The sequence below is a fragment of the Cloeon dipterum genome, chromosome 2 (genome assembly GCF_949628265.1).
Source record: "Cloeon dipterum chromosome 2, ieCloDipt1.1, whole genome shotgun sequence".
Lineage (NCBI taxonomy): Eukaryota > Metazoa > Arthropoda > Insecta > Ephemeroptera > Baetidae > Cloeon > Cloeon dipterum.
In genome coordinates this window covers 571,245-584,192 of record NC_088787.1, presented here as the reverse complement: position 1 = coordinate 584,192, position 12,948 = coordinate 571,245, and the positions used below count along the sequence as shown (strand labels likewise).

Sequence of the window (12,948 nt, the reverse complement as noted above, 5' to 3'; positions counted from 1 at the left end):
CGACCATCAAGAGTTTCGTGTTTTTAAAAGGCAGTCGGCGATCAGAAGCCGTGCGGTCGACCGACCATGCCTCGTTTCTCTGCTTTAATTTTTGTGCTCGGCGCGTCGTTGGCCTCCGCCACCGACGGCTTCGCGACCGTCTTCGAGTGGAATAAAAGGGACTTGAACTCGCCCTTGAAGAATAACCAGTACGATGTTGTGGACAGAAAATGCATTCAAAAAAAATTTATTCCTCGATACATGGCTGTGTTCGGCGACGACGTCTTCCTCAGCCTTGCACCTTCCAAAGATGCCTCTGTGAGCACCCTGGTCAGGCTGCGAACCAGAACCAGTTCTACACCTCCAACAATAAATCCCTTTCCGCCGTGGGGAATACACGTAAGTAGATACATACTTTCAAGACAACAACTAAAAAAATCGCATTCAATTAAGGTAAAGAATTTCAAGCATTATATATTAATTTGTCTTAAATGCAAGATTGATTTTTTCAAGGCTGTAAATTATTCATATTATGCAGGGAAAAGCTTTAAGCAGGATCCAAGAAGTGAGAGGTCTGAAAGTGGACTCTGACGGTCGTCTTTGGGCTTTGGATCAGGGCCGACGAGACAATTGTTCGCCCAAGCTGTGGATTTTCAACTTGACCCATTATTACGCACACCCGCGCGTGCATCAGTTTCCAGAGGAAGTCGTGTCTCATAGCTACGAATCGAGGTGGCTGCACGACCTCGAGCTGGACCAATGGAACGGCGACTGGCTGGCCTACATTTTGGACATCAGATCAAAGGCCCTGGTTGTTTTCAGCTTGAAGCAAAAAAAGTCGTGGCGCGTGGAGGTGCAGGGAAATGGAAAACCCTTTTACTCGATCGCCCTCTCTCCAAAGGGAAATGAAAGACAGCTTTATGTCGGTGAGTCCCGGAGCAAAGCGATAAATGCCATTTCAGTGGCTGAACTGAGGGCTGCAAGCAGAAAAGTGCAGTCGAAACAGGTCGGCAACTGGTCTTCAAAATTTTGCTACAAAATGCTGTCAGACAGAGACGGTTTCTTGTATGCAGAGTGTGAAGCGAATGCCACAATCTTTAAATTAGATTCTAGGGACTTCTTGCAAGTGGAACGCTTTTATCAGGAGGTAATTCCAAGTTTTTAATTATTTTCATTCCCATTTAGTGAAAAAAAAAGAAATTTGTTGGCGTAAATGTCCTTTCAAATCACTTAAATAATAAAATTGGTGCTGAATTAAAGGACGAACTTCAAGTGGCGTCTCGACCCTATGCCTTTTCAGTGGACAACATTGGGAAATTCTGGCTGATGGCCACGCTTACAAATGGAACAAAGAAGATCACGAAGCTACTCGTCAAATGGCCGACTGGCTCTCTCGGAAGAACGAAAGGGTTATCAGGTAAGGACTGACCTGGTAGGGCATTCAGAAATCAACCGGTGCCCTCCGTATTCGTGCCCCTTTCTCTCTCGTGCTCGCCAAACCTTGAAAACAATTTTAAATTAAACTTCCAGCACGTTGAACAGGTGTCCTCCTTGAGATCTCCCTTCACGCCTGACGATCGTCCCAGGGAATAGAATTTTCGGCTCACGTAGAAACTTTAACATGTGAAATTTTGTGATTTTTTGCTTTAGAGCCCGCTCCGACGCACCGAAACGTCACTCCCATCTTCGAGTGGGATGAATTCGACTTTTGCACCCCAAAGGAGGGCAAGGAGACGGCCGTCAGTTCCGGATGTAATGACGCCGATGAGATCAAATTGAAGTTCCTCGCAGTGAATGGCCAGAAGATATTCCTCAGCTTCTCTCGAGATTATCCCGTGACCCTTATCTGGATGCCCGCGTTCTCTGCGCCCCTGAAACATCTGCCTTATCCTTCCTGGCAAATGCAGGTACGGACTGGATACTGATTGTTGTTTGGATACTCGACCCACGAAGGTATGTTGTAGGAAGAAGGTGACTGCAGAGCCTTGCAGGACGTCAGAGGCCTGCAAGTGGACTCTTTGGGCCGCCTCTGGGCAGTGGACAACAGCATGGAAGAAGTTTGTCGTCCAAAGCTGTGGATATTCGACAGCAGTGACCAGGTGGAGCTAGTGTACAAGTTCCCTGGTGATGTTGTGCCCCGCAATGGTTATATGTGGTTGGGCGCATTGGCGTTGGATGAGACGCCAGACGACATCTTCGCCTACATCACCTGCTCCCTTTCACAAATCGTCATTTTCAGCTTGAAATCAAGGAAGTCGTGGCGAGTGAACACACTATTGAATTTCATCCAGAGTATTGCCCTTTCACCTCATCTGGAAGAGAGGAAGCAACTCTACTTCAGCAGCCAAAATTTCAATGAACTGTACTCGGTGCTCGTCGAGGATCTCAGGACAGGGGTTCGCTTTCCGCCAATCACATTCGTTGGAAAAAAGACGGCGCCGTCCCAGACGATGGCCATGGACAAAAACGGTCGCTTGTATTTTGACTTGGTCGGGAAGAAATCCATCGCCACCTGGGACACCAATTTCCCCTTCAAAGAGGAGATTTTGTTCACGGTTTGTTTATAAATTAATTGACTTTTAATTTCTTACAAAACACTCGACAAAATAGCATTTTTATTCTAGATATTTGTTGTAGGATAGCAACGTTGAGGATTTTTGGCCGATCCATTTTATTTTCGACGCGTCCAACAATCTTTTCCTGATTGCCCGGTTTACCTCGAATCCAAGGTACAGATTATTCAGAGCTGCAGTGGTATTCGACACAAAGTGCAACAATTGCACAGCTAATAAAGGTAATTTTAATAATTTAATTTAGTGAAAAGCCATGAGACGAGAAAGAATTCTTTGCAGATTCGGATTTCTGTCGAGTAAACACCGGAGTGTGCAAAAACGGCAACAATTCTGTGGAACTCGCTCCCAAACCCAAGAATTTCACTTCCGTCTTCCAGTGGAACGAATTTGACTTCCAGGCAGTGAGAAACGATAGCTTATTTGAACTCGACAAAGTCCAGCCGCATTTCCTCGCAATGAATGGCCACAGGATGTTCCTCAGCTTCTCTCGAAACTTAAAGAGACGCGATCCCGTGACCCTGGCCTGGATGCCGAAGAAAAACGCGTTCTCTGCGCGCCTCAAACAACTGCCTTATCCTTACTCGATATTCATGGTATGAATTTGACTTTTTAAATAGTTTCTTTGACACGCATGAAGTGATGGTTGTTGCAGGAGGAGGGAGACTGCAGTGTTTTGTTCGAAGTCAGAGGCCTGGAAGTGGACTCTTCGGGCCGCCTCTGGGCCGTGGACAACGGCTATAAATCTTGTCGTCAAATGCTGTGGATAATCGACGGCAGTGCTGACAAAGTGGAGCTAAAGTACGTGTTCCCCGAAGATGTCGTGCGCCATGGCTTTGGAAACTTTGCCGAAGTGGCGTTGGATGAGACGCCAGACGACTTTTTCGCGTACATCGCCGACTCCAACTCCTTCTCTTCACACCTCGTCGTTTTCAGCTTGAAAGCAAGGAAGTCTTGGCGAGTGGAAATTCAAATGAAACACATCCGCGGTCTGGCTATTTCTCCCCTGAAAGAGAAAAAGCACCTCTACCTGAGCAGTGGGTGTTCCGAAGTACTGTACTCGGTGCTCGTCGAGGATCTCAGGACGGGGTCTCCGTCTCCGAGTGTCACATTCGTCGGAAACAAGACGGCGCCGTCCAGGAGAATGGCCATGGACACAAACGGACGCTTGTATTTTGATTTGTTCTTGAAGAAATCCATCGGCACTTGGGACACCAATTTCCCCTTCAAAGAGGAGATTTTGTTTACGGTTCGTCACAAAATTTGACATCTAAATGTTCTTTATTTTCTGCCCCTTTTATCTGAATTATTAAAAAATAGCAGTTTTTTAATAAAGATATCTCTAACAATGCGCATTCTTGTTATAGGATAGCAACGTTGACGATTATGGGCCATTCTTGATTGACACCGACGCCTCTAACAATCTTTTCCTGATCGCCCAGTATGCATCCAACCCAAGGTACAAATTATTCAAAGCAGCAGTGGAAATCGACACAAAGTCTTCCTTTTGCACCGAATGCACAGCTCAAAAAGGTAATTGACTTAATGACTGAAAAACCGTTAAACATGACAGAATTCTTTTTAGATCTTGATTTCTGTAGAGAAAACACCGGAATTTGCAAAAACGGTGGTAGTTGCGTGAGTCTGGGCGAGCAGCAGCCAAACTACCGGTGCGAGTGCGGATCAAACTTCTCCGGCCGCCACTGCGACGTGTTTTTTGAGGAGGAGTATTTTGTAGACCGTCCCTCTTTAGTGGATAATATAAACGAAATTATCGAGACGACAACTGATTACGCTGTCACTGATATCTTCGAAGGAGAGTAAAATGAAGATTATTTAAACATTTTGTTATTCTTGCTAAGTAATATACAATAAAATATATTAATATCAAATTATTCTTCTTAATTTTATTTTAATAGCGAAGACCACAAATATAACAAGGGCAAAATAAAGAAGAAGCAGAGGTGTATGTGCTCTAAACAACGAATCTGCCCGAGGCTATCGAATTAAATTTAATTGGTATTATTGTAGCGAAGCACGGGAGTAATAACCGGTCATGCTCCGCAAGCCGCAGCAGATTAGGAGGCCCAGACCAGCAGAATTATTTTTGGCTACACGAAGAGGATTCGTGTGTTTCTCATCACTAAAGTCGCGGCGGTAAGTAAATTAACGGATTGCTGGCGGCTTCACTTCGTGCCACTTAATTTAAATTAATTACAAGAACAAGTAACAGAAAATTGTTACGGTATTTGGTGTTAATTTTATATTGTTTTGTGTAAATAATGATTTAAATTCATTGAATGGACACGAACAAAAGAATTCGGAAATATTTGACAAAAATGCTAATGGCAATAAATTAAATCACGAATTAATTCGTTTGGTCATTTATTTCAAAATAATAAAAAAAACCGCAGAAAAGAAGGCGTGGCTATGAAATTCTCTCACGTGATATTTAAAAAAATTGCAATACCAAGTTTACAAATCAAACCATTAAATTAATTATCTGGATGATTTCTAATTTTAATTGCAACCTGCGTCGTGCCTCCTTTTTGGATTTTCTGCTTCACTCACATGCGGAATTGTCAATGTCGTGGCCACGCCGGCTTCGCGGTGGCCTTCGACGCCGCCGAACAGGCGCTGCCGTGCTGCCACGAGCTGCAAGTCGCCGCCGACTCGCACCTCCGGTTCTGAGTGCCCTGAAAAGTTCGTCGAGGCGGACCTGGAGAGACTGGATACATCATTTTTCCGCGGTAAAGATTAACTCGCAAAGAGGTGTTTTATATATGCAACCTGCCTAACGAGTATGATGTGCAGGTTGCATAAAACCTGATAACTTGACCTAAAAGAACACAATTTAACGTTGATGAAAAGTGAAAGCAATATAAAATATAACTATTTTTTTGTTTCTCACCGCAAACAAACTTAATTGAATGCTCATTAATTGTTATTGAAATAGATTACACGGTGCCTAACATCTCGGTCCGTCGTCAAAATCTCAAAAATGAGCGATTAATTTTGTTTATTTTTAGACGAGAAAGGAGGAGCGTCAAAAATAGCACATGTGCACGGCGGGCACGAATTTAGCTCGTGATGAGACAAAAAAGGAGCCAAACACGCGCGTTTTCACCTACTCCCGGCCGACACGCTGAATGCCCATCTGGTCTCTTGACCGCTAAACAGGTTTTTTTATAGCAGTCTCTTCGTGTTGAGGCTTATTATTTTAATTAATTAATTGCGAATACCTTTTTTGAGGATTAGTGTGCTCTACCCGGAAAAACCTTGAGCACTTATATTTGGTCGAGCCTATTTGTTAACAAATAATAGCTGCTAAAATAGCGCATCCACGGGCTCTGCTGTCGGGTGGTTCTTGGAGGATATTTTAATTTTCACTGCTCCTCAACATAAAAAGAGTTGGCAGGAAGATATAAATAAATGATCCCCTCCTCCTCTCACTGTGCTCCAAGATTTTGGAGTTGTGAAAAAGCGTCTCCTTGGTCAGTCAGCGATCAGGAGCCGTGCTGTCGCCATGGCTCGTTTCTCTGCTTTAATTTTTGTGCTCGGCGCGACGTTGGCCTCCGCCACCGACGGCTTCACGACCGTCTACGAGTGGAATAAAATGGACTTTGACTGGCCCTCTGAGGAAAACAAGTTGGAAGCTGCGAGAAGAGGTTTCTTATCCGAACAAATTATTCCTCGATTCATGGCTGTGTTCGGCGAGAGGCTCTTCCTCAGCCTTGTACCTTTCAACGATGCCTCTCTGAGCACCCTGGTCTGGCTGCCAACAAACCCCACATCCACATCTCCTAAAATAAATCCTTACCCGTCCTGGGAAATGCATGTAAGTATTATTTTCAACAAAAACTAAAATAAATTAAAGGTTAAGTTCTCTCGTAATTACAAATTAGTTTAAATTTAAGACCGACTTTTTGTCAGGTTATAAATTTTCCATATTTCCCAGGGAACAGCTTGCGACCAAATGCAAGAAGTCAGGGGTCTGAAAGTGGACTCGGACGGTCGTCTCTGGGCTTTGGATGACGGCCGAAGAGACGATTGTTTGCCCAAGCTGTGGATTTTCGACTTGTCCAACGATTCCGTTTCGCTCGTACACCAGTTTCCGGAAAAAGCCGTGTCCCATAGCTACGAATCAAGGTGGCTGCATGACATAGAGCTGGACCAATGGAACGGCGACTGGCTGGCCTACATTTTGGACATCAGAGCAGAGGCCCTCGTCGTTTTCAGCCTGGATAAAAACAAGTCGTGGCGCTTGGAGACGCACGGAAAACCTTTATACACGATCGCCCTGTCTCCGAAAGGAAATGGAAGACAGCTGTACATCGGTGAGTCCAGGAGCAAAGCGATATATGCAATTTCAGTGGCTGAACTGAGGGCTGGAAACAAAAAAGTGCAGTTGAATCAAGTCGGCAACTGGTCTTCACGGTTTTGCTACAAAATGATGTCAGACAGCGCCGGTTTCCTGTATGCAGGGTGTGAAGCGAATGCCACAATCTTTAAACTAGATTCCAGGGACTTCTTGCAAGTGGAACGCTATTATCAGGACGAGGTAATTCCCATCCCAATTTTTAAGGAGTGTATGTGGTTCAACCCTATCAAAGGAAGGCATTTTTGGCGTAAATGTCCTTACAAATCACTTATTAGTTAATTGAAAGACTGAAACTCTTCTGCTCAAATCAAGGATGCATTTGAAGTGACCTTTTCATTGGACACCTTTGAGAATTTCTGGATGATGGCCACGGTTAAGAATGGAACACAGAGATTCAACAAACTACTGGTTAAATCGTCAGCTGGTTCTCCCAGAAGAATAAAAAGGACAATTATAAGAGTAATAGGTATAAGTACTGACCTATTAGGATATGCAGAAAACTTAATTGTATTTGTATCTTTAGAGCCCGCTCCGACACCCAGTGACCTAATTTCCGTCTTTGAGTGGGATGAATTCGACTTTTGGTCTTCAAAGGAGGACAGGGAGAAGGCCCTAAATGACAAAACCTTTGTACCAGACGATGTCAAACTGCATTACATCGCGGTGAAAGGCCATAGGATATTCCTTGGCTTCCCTCGAAACTGTGTAAATATATATATTTTTCAATGGCAAAATATTAAAACGTTTGGTCACCGTGATTATGTCAATGTGATATCGTTTTCATTCCTCTTCGGAAGTTTTAATCGTGACGTGAGTGATATCACAGTGATGTCTCACTCAGGGACGTCATTGCAGGGATGGGGAAATTTGCCAAATTTGCTCAAAATTCAATGAAAAACGAACAAAACTTGTTTTCAGTTGTTAAAATTCAAAATTTAAAGCCTTTTGAAAATACAAATTTATTTTCACTGACATCATTTTTTGCAGGGTAATGGCGTTCCCGTGACTCTCGCCTGGATACCAACGAAAAACGCGTTCTCTGCGCGCCCCAAACTACTGCCCTATCCTTCCTGGCAAATGCAGGTACAGACTTGACTGTTTGCTATCTCCTTGGGGTGGATTACGGCAACGCAACCTTGACAGAAAAAGGCAACGCTGGGTATTGTTCAGTGTTTCAAGGTCGAGTTAAAGAACGGTGCCGTAATCCGCCCCCTTGGCGACCTTGACCCATGGAGGCATTTTTATTGTAGAAAAGGGGTGACTGCAGCGCTTTGCAGGATGTCAGAGGCCTGCAAGTGGACTCTTTGGGTCGCCTCTGGGTCGTGGACGACGGCCGTGACTCAGTTTGTCGTCCAAAGCTGTGGATATTCAACAGCAATGACCAGGTGGAGCTAGTTTACGAGTTTCCTGGCGATCTAGTGTCCCGCCATGGCACTAGTTGGTTGACTGAATTGGCGTTGGATGAGACGCCAGACGACTTCTTCGCGTACATCGCCGACACGATCGAGACCTCAACAGAACTCGTCGTTTTCAGCTTGAAAGCAAAGAAATCGTGGCGAGTGAAAACAAACGTGAAAAACATCGACGGTCTTGCCCTTTCGCCTCTGAAAGAGAGAAAGAACCTCTACTTCGGCAGCTTATCCTCACAAGTACTATACTCGGTGCTCGTCAAGGATCTCAGGGCGGGGGTTCACCATCCAACTGTCACATTCGTTGGAAACAAAACGGCGCCTTCCAGGAGAATGGCCATGGACAGAAATGGACGCTTGTATTTTGACTTGGTCTTCAAGAAATCCATCGGCACTTGGGACACCAATTTCCCCTTCAAAGAAGAAATTTTGTTCACGGTCTGTTACAAAATTGTACTTCACAATTCACTTTTATTTTCTGACTTATTATAATTATGCATACTTGTTATAGGATAGCAATGTTCAGGATATTTGGCCATACTTTTTTGTTTTCGACACGTCAAACAATCTCTTCTTGATGGCTAAGTTTTCATCGAATCCAAAGCACAAATTATTCAAGGCTGCAGTGGAAATCAACACTAAATCTTACTTTTTCGACAATTCCACAACTAATCAAGGTAATTTTGATAATTTGATTTTGAGAAAAACCATGAGACGTGATTGAATTCTTTGCAGATCTTGATTTTTGTAGAGTAAACGACGGAGTTTGCAAAAATGGTGGCTCTTGCGTGAGTCTGGGTGAGCAGCAGGCGAGCTACCGGTGCGAGTGTGCGTCAAACTTCTCTGGCCGCCACTGCGAGGCGTCCGAGGCCAAGCAGGTCACGGCCATGGTCCGTCCCGCTGTAGTGGATACAAATAAAACTATCGAGACAGTCGTTTTTATCACTGATATCGATGATGAAGATAATTAAATTAATTGATATTAAAACTCAAAATAAACTCTGAAAATAAAGACAAACCCAATTTCATCCTTATTAGTAATGCACGCAATAAATATATGATTCAAATAAACTCTGACCCATTTGGCCTTTCTCTGTTCGTTCAGATTAATAAATTTTAAATCTGCAGTTCAATAAATTTGTCGTGTTTTATTTCATCCGACTACTCTGCTCCTACAATATAATGACGACAGTGTAATATAAAAAGAGAAGCCGGCGCGTGCACAACGCTCCTTCCCGAGGCTAAAGAAGCCGCAAAATCCAATTTAATTGCAGCGAGCAAGAGAGAAAAAACCGGTCCTGCTCCGTATTCTCCGTAAGCCGCAGCAGATTGTGAGGCTCAGGCGAGGAGATATTTGGCTTTTCGCAAAGGAATCTTTTGTACATGCATGGTTATCGTCACAAAATCCACATTGGTAAGCCGAAACGCAGTTTGCTGGTGAATCACGTTGTGCCATTTAGATGAAATTTAATTAAATTATTTTGGGAACAATATTACGGAATTTAAATTTTTATTTTGTTAAAGATTAACGGATAAGAGCAAATAAATGCTTGTAGACCAATGGCAGTAATTAAAAAAAGAATACAGTGATATATTTTTTCGAACAAAAGAATTGGGAAATTTTTTCAAAATACTCAATTGTTCCTCTAACCTTACATTTCGAGTTAAGCATGAAATAAAATAAAATAAATGTTATCGTTCATTGCCATCATAATAAAGTAGGCCTGTTATGAAATACTCTCACGTGATATTTTAAATGAAATTGTCATAAAAATTCATATGTTTCTTGCGCCTTCACAAAGAAAATTTAATTCTTTTGTCAAATAAACAAAACTGTCAAGATGAAGGCTCAATTCTTGAAGGAAATGTCCAGGGAGTTTCGCACGATCCAGTCCATGTAGTAAGCAACGTCGGCGTACAAAGAGAAGCTGTTTGGGTTGCAAGCGATTTGCTCTTCCCCATCCAAAATAACTCTTTTTGAAAGTCCGAAGCTGACGATGCCTCTGATGAACCAGCGGCCGTTCTTTTTTATAGAAAGGCTTCCTCCACTGTCGCCCAGGCACGCGCTTACTCCTAGTGTAAAATACTTGCTATGAATCCGAATTTGCAATAAATCGCTAAAAAGACCAACCATTCGTGAATCCAGCACAGAAGTTGTCTCCAGGCCGCAAGCGTTTTCCGAACAGAATCCTGTTGCTGAGGTAGCATTCTTCGTGTTTTCGAATAGACAGGCGCGCTTCTTGCAGCGTGTCGGAAAGGCTGTAATGTTCCGTCAGTCCGAAGCCAACCAACTTTGGAAAATAATTTATTAATTTTCAAGCCGGCATGCAGAATTCTGTTTTTTATTTTACCACAGCTGATTTTCCAGTCACACGGCTCAAACTCGATCCTTCGTTCCAAAGGCAAATGGGACGCACTTGGTTATTTATTTCGTATCCTTCTTTCTCGAAAATTAGCAATCCGACATCGTAGTGGAACTGATCGCTTCTGTACGCGGGATGAGTGACCAGTTTGCTCGGCTATGTTTAATAAAATTAGTCTCAATTATTAGTTGAAATGTTATCATTACTGTTTGTATTTGGATTTTGGTGTCATTGTATTTCAACCTCTTGTCATACATGCCAACTGTGACTTCAAAGTCTTTGACATTCATTTCGAAAATGCAGTGAGCAGCTGGAAGTTAAGATTTTAGACATGCAGTCATCTTTCTGATCTTTTTCGAAACGCACTAATAACCTGTCAAAACTGTTCTGCTGGAAATGAGAGTTCCACCACATTGCGTGCCATTTTCTAAGTTTTCAATATCCGCATGCCACGGGTGAGAGTCTTCACGAGCTGTGTATCCAGAAAATACGAATTTTGTTTCTTCAAATCCGTCTGTTGGGTCATCATTGCTTCTTTTCGACCTAATCCATTTCGAGCCACAATTTTGGAAGCTCAGGTTTCCTTGAATGCTGAATTCTACGGAGATGATTCCATCAATTTCACTCGCAAACTATGAATGCTGCATTAAAGAAATTACCAATAGCCTGTATTTCTGGTGGAACTGGAGGAAAAACAGGAATGTCGTCTGCAAGCCCACTAATATGTTTAACGTATGCCAAAATGTCTCTGTAAATTTTCGTTCTAGACGGCAGCAGGGGGTGGAACACCCTCATGCCTCTCAAGAAGTATCTTCCTCTGTAGAAATTCAGCAAATAGCGTCCTGTACCAACGTTTCGTTCGTCAAATTATACGTAATTATTTGATTTTTCTAACCGTCTTCGTTCGGAGTGTGAACGCAAAGCAAACGCCGTGGCGATAAATTCATCTTTTCAAGTTCCTTCTTATCAAAATTCTGATTTTTAAAGCATTCTTCCGAGGAAACGAGAATTCCTGAAATCAATTTTATAAAATTTTAATTGTTAATTAATTGAAATTTGGGAAATTTGTTTACGCGGCTCGAGCTGGTCCCACCACTCATCATTTTTGCTCGCCTGAGAAAATCATTGTCAAAGTAAGGCAAATTAATCCCAAAAATTGAATAATTATACGTCTCTGAATCGTTGAAAGGCAAAATAGCGTGAATCTTTTGGCTGGGGAAAGTCAGTTGCTCTGTCGCGGTTGTACAAACAAATTGGAACGTTCTCGGGCATTTTAGTCTTGGTTTTGTACAGACGCACGTAGACGCCATCTTCGCCAGCGCTCGGGTTTTGGTTTATTGCCACCACTTTTTGCACCTGATTTATCATAAAATTATTTTAAATTCTTTGAATTGTTTGCGGCCCCAAATTAATATATACTTCAATGTGTTTGCCGACGCATTCTTCCGAGTCAAACTTGCTTGCACTCGCGCATTCTCCGAGATAAGCGATCACTTTTCCGACCTCCCTCACTTGAATCCTACATTCATCTAATAATTTGTAACATTTATTATTAATTTTCTATTTAAATAAATAAAAAAATGAATTGCCTGGTTTGTGCGTGAGAATGGTCCTTCGCGAAATGACGATTCCGTAACATTCCTCGCCTTCGTGCCGCAAATAGGCGAACCAAGAGCTGTGGTTTTCGTGTCTGTGCCAAATGCCGCAATTCGCAGCGCTCAAGTTTTCTCCATCGGCGTAAACTGAGCAGGAAAAGGGCGATAATTCCAATCAATTTTATTATTATAGTAAGAATAAAGAAAAAACTATATTAAAAATACTCACATGGTGCTATGCCGTTAGTGACGTTTGCAGCAAAGTTGAGCAGGAAAAATACAACGAAAGTAAAATTCATCGTTTTATTCTCCTCCTTTTCGACTGGACATGCACCTGTTCAGAAACGAAGGCTTGTGTTTGTGGAGCTCTTTTCATTCCTAAAAACGTGAATGTAGTGACTGTGGTCCCGCAGTTTGTTTGTCGCTGACGCGAAAACATTAATTTTGGGCGAAAGAGGAGGAGCGTCAAGATCAGCATCTGCGCACGGAAGGTACGTTTATTCAGCTCGCGAAAAGACACGCGCGTTTTCACTCTCGGCCGGCCCTGAACGCCCGACTGATCTCGCTTGACCGCCAAACCGGTTTTTGTAGGCAATCTCTGCGCGTTTGAGGCTCATTATTTATTAAATGGTACTAAAGGCCTTTTTTGCA

General features: G+C 42.9%; 3 protein-coding genes across 3 annotated transcripts; 2 read left to right on the top strand and 1 right to left on the bottom strand.

Annotated features, from left to right (window-relative positions):
* Positions 1-53: 53 nt before the first annotated feature.
* Positions 54-4,438, top strand: LOC135936016 (uncharacterized). Its single transcript, XM_065478686.1, has 10 exons — positions 54-378; positions 518-1,126; positions 1,240-1,396; positions 1,630-1,886; positions 1,944-2,534; positions 2,617-2,773; positions 2,832-3,145; positions 3,205-3,798; positions 3,917-4,082; positions 4,135-4,438. The coding sequence occupies exons 1-10, from the start codon at positions 67-69 to the stop codon at positions 4,371-4,373; spliced, it is 3,396 nt and encodes a 1,131-aa protein (XP_065334758.1). The 5' UTR covers positions 54-66; the 3' UTR covers positions 4,374-4,438.
* A 1,630-nt stretch (positions 4,439-6,068) lies between these two features.
* On the top strand, positions 6,069-9,470 carry LOC135936088 (uncharacterized). The gene is made up of 8 exons (XM_065478769.1): positions 6,069-6,387; positions 6,508-7,110; positions 7,243-7,396; positions 7,454-7,635; positions 7,918-8,013; positions 8,181-8,777; positions 8,851-9,016; positions 9,075-9,470. The coding sequence occupies exons 1-8, from the start codon at positions 6,076-6,078 to the stop codon at positions 9,308-9,310; spliced, it is 2,346 nt and encodes a 781-aa protein (XP_065334841.1). The 5' UTR covers positions 6,069-6,075; the 3' UTR covers positions 9,311-9,470.
* A 334-nt stretch (positions 9,471-9,804) lies between these two features.
* On the bottom strand, positions 9,805-12,227 carry LOC135936826 (chymotrypsin B-like). Its single transcript, XM_065479796.1, has 10 exons — positions 12,122-12,227; positions 11,873-12,058; positions 11,776-11,815; positions 11,598-11,714; positions 11,362-11,544; positions 11,076-11,300; positions 10,909-11,012; positions 10,691-10,858; positions 10,471-10,630; positions 9,805-10,412 (listed from the first exon to the last, which is right to left on the bottom strand). The coding sequence occupies exons 2-10, from the start codon at positions 11,972-11,974 to the stop codon at positions 10,189-10,191; spliced, it is 1,323 nt and encodes a 440-aa protein (XP_065335868.1). The 5' UTR covers positions 11,975-12,058; positions 12,122-12,227; the 3' UTR covers positions 9,805-10,188.
* Positions 12,228-12,948: the final 721 nt, after the last annotated feature.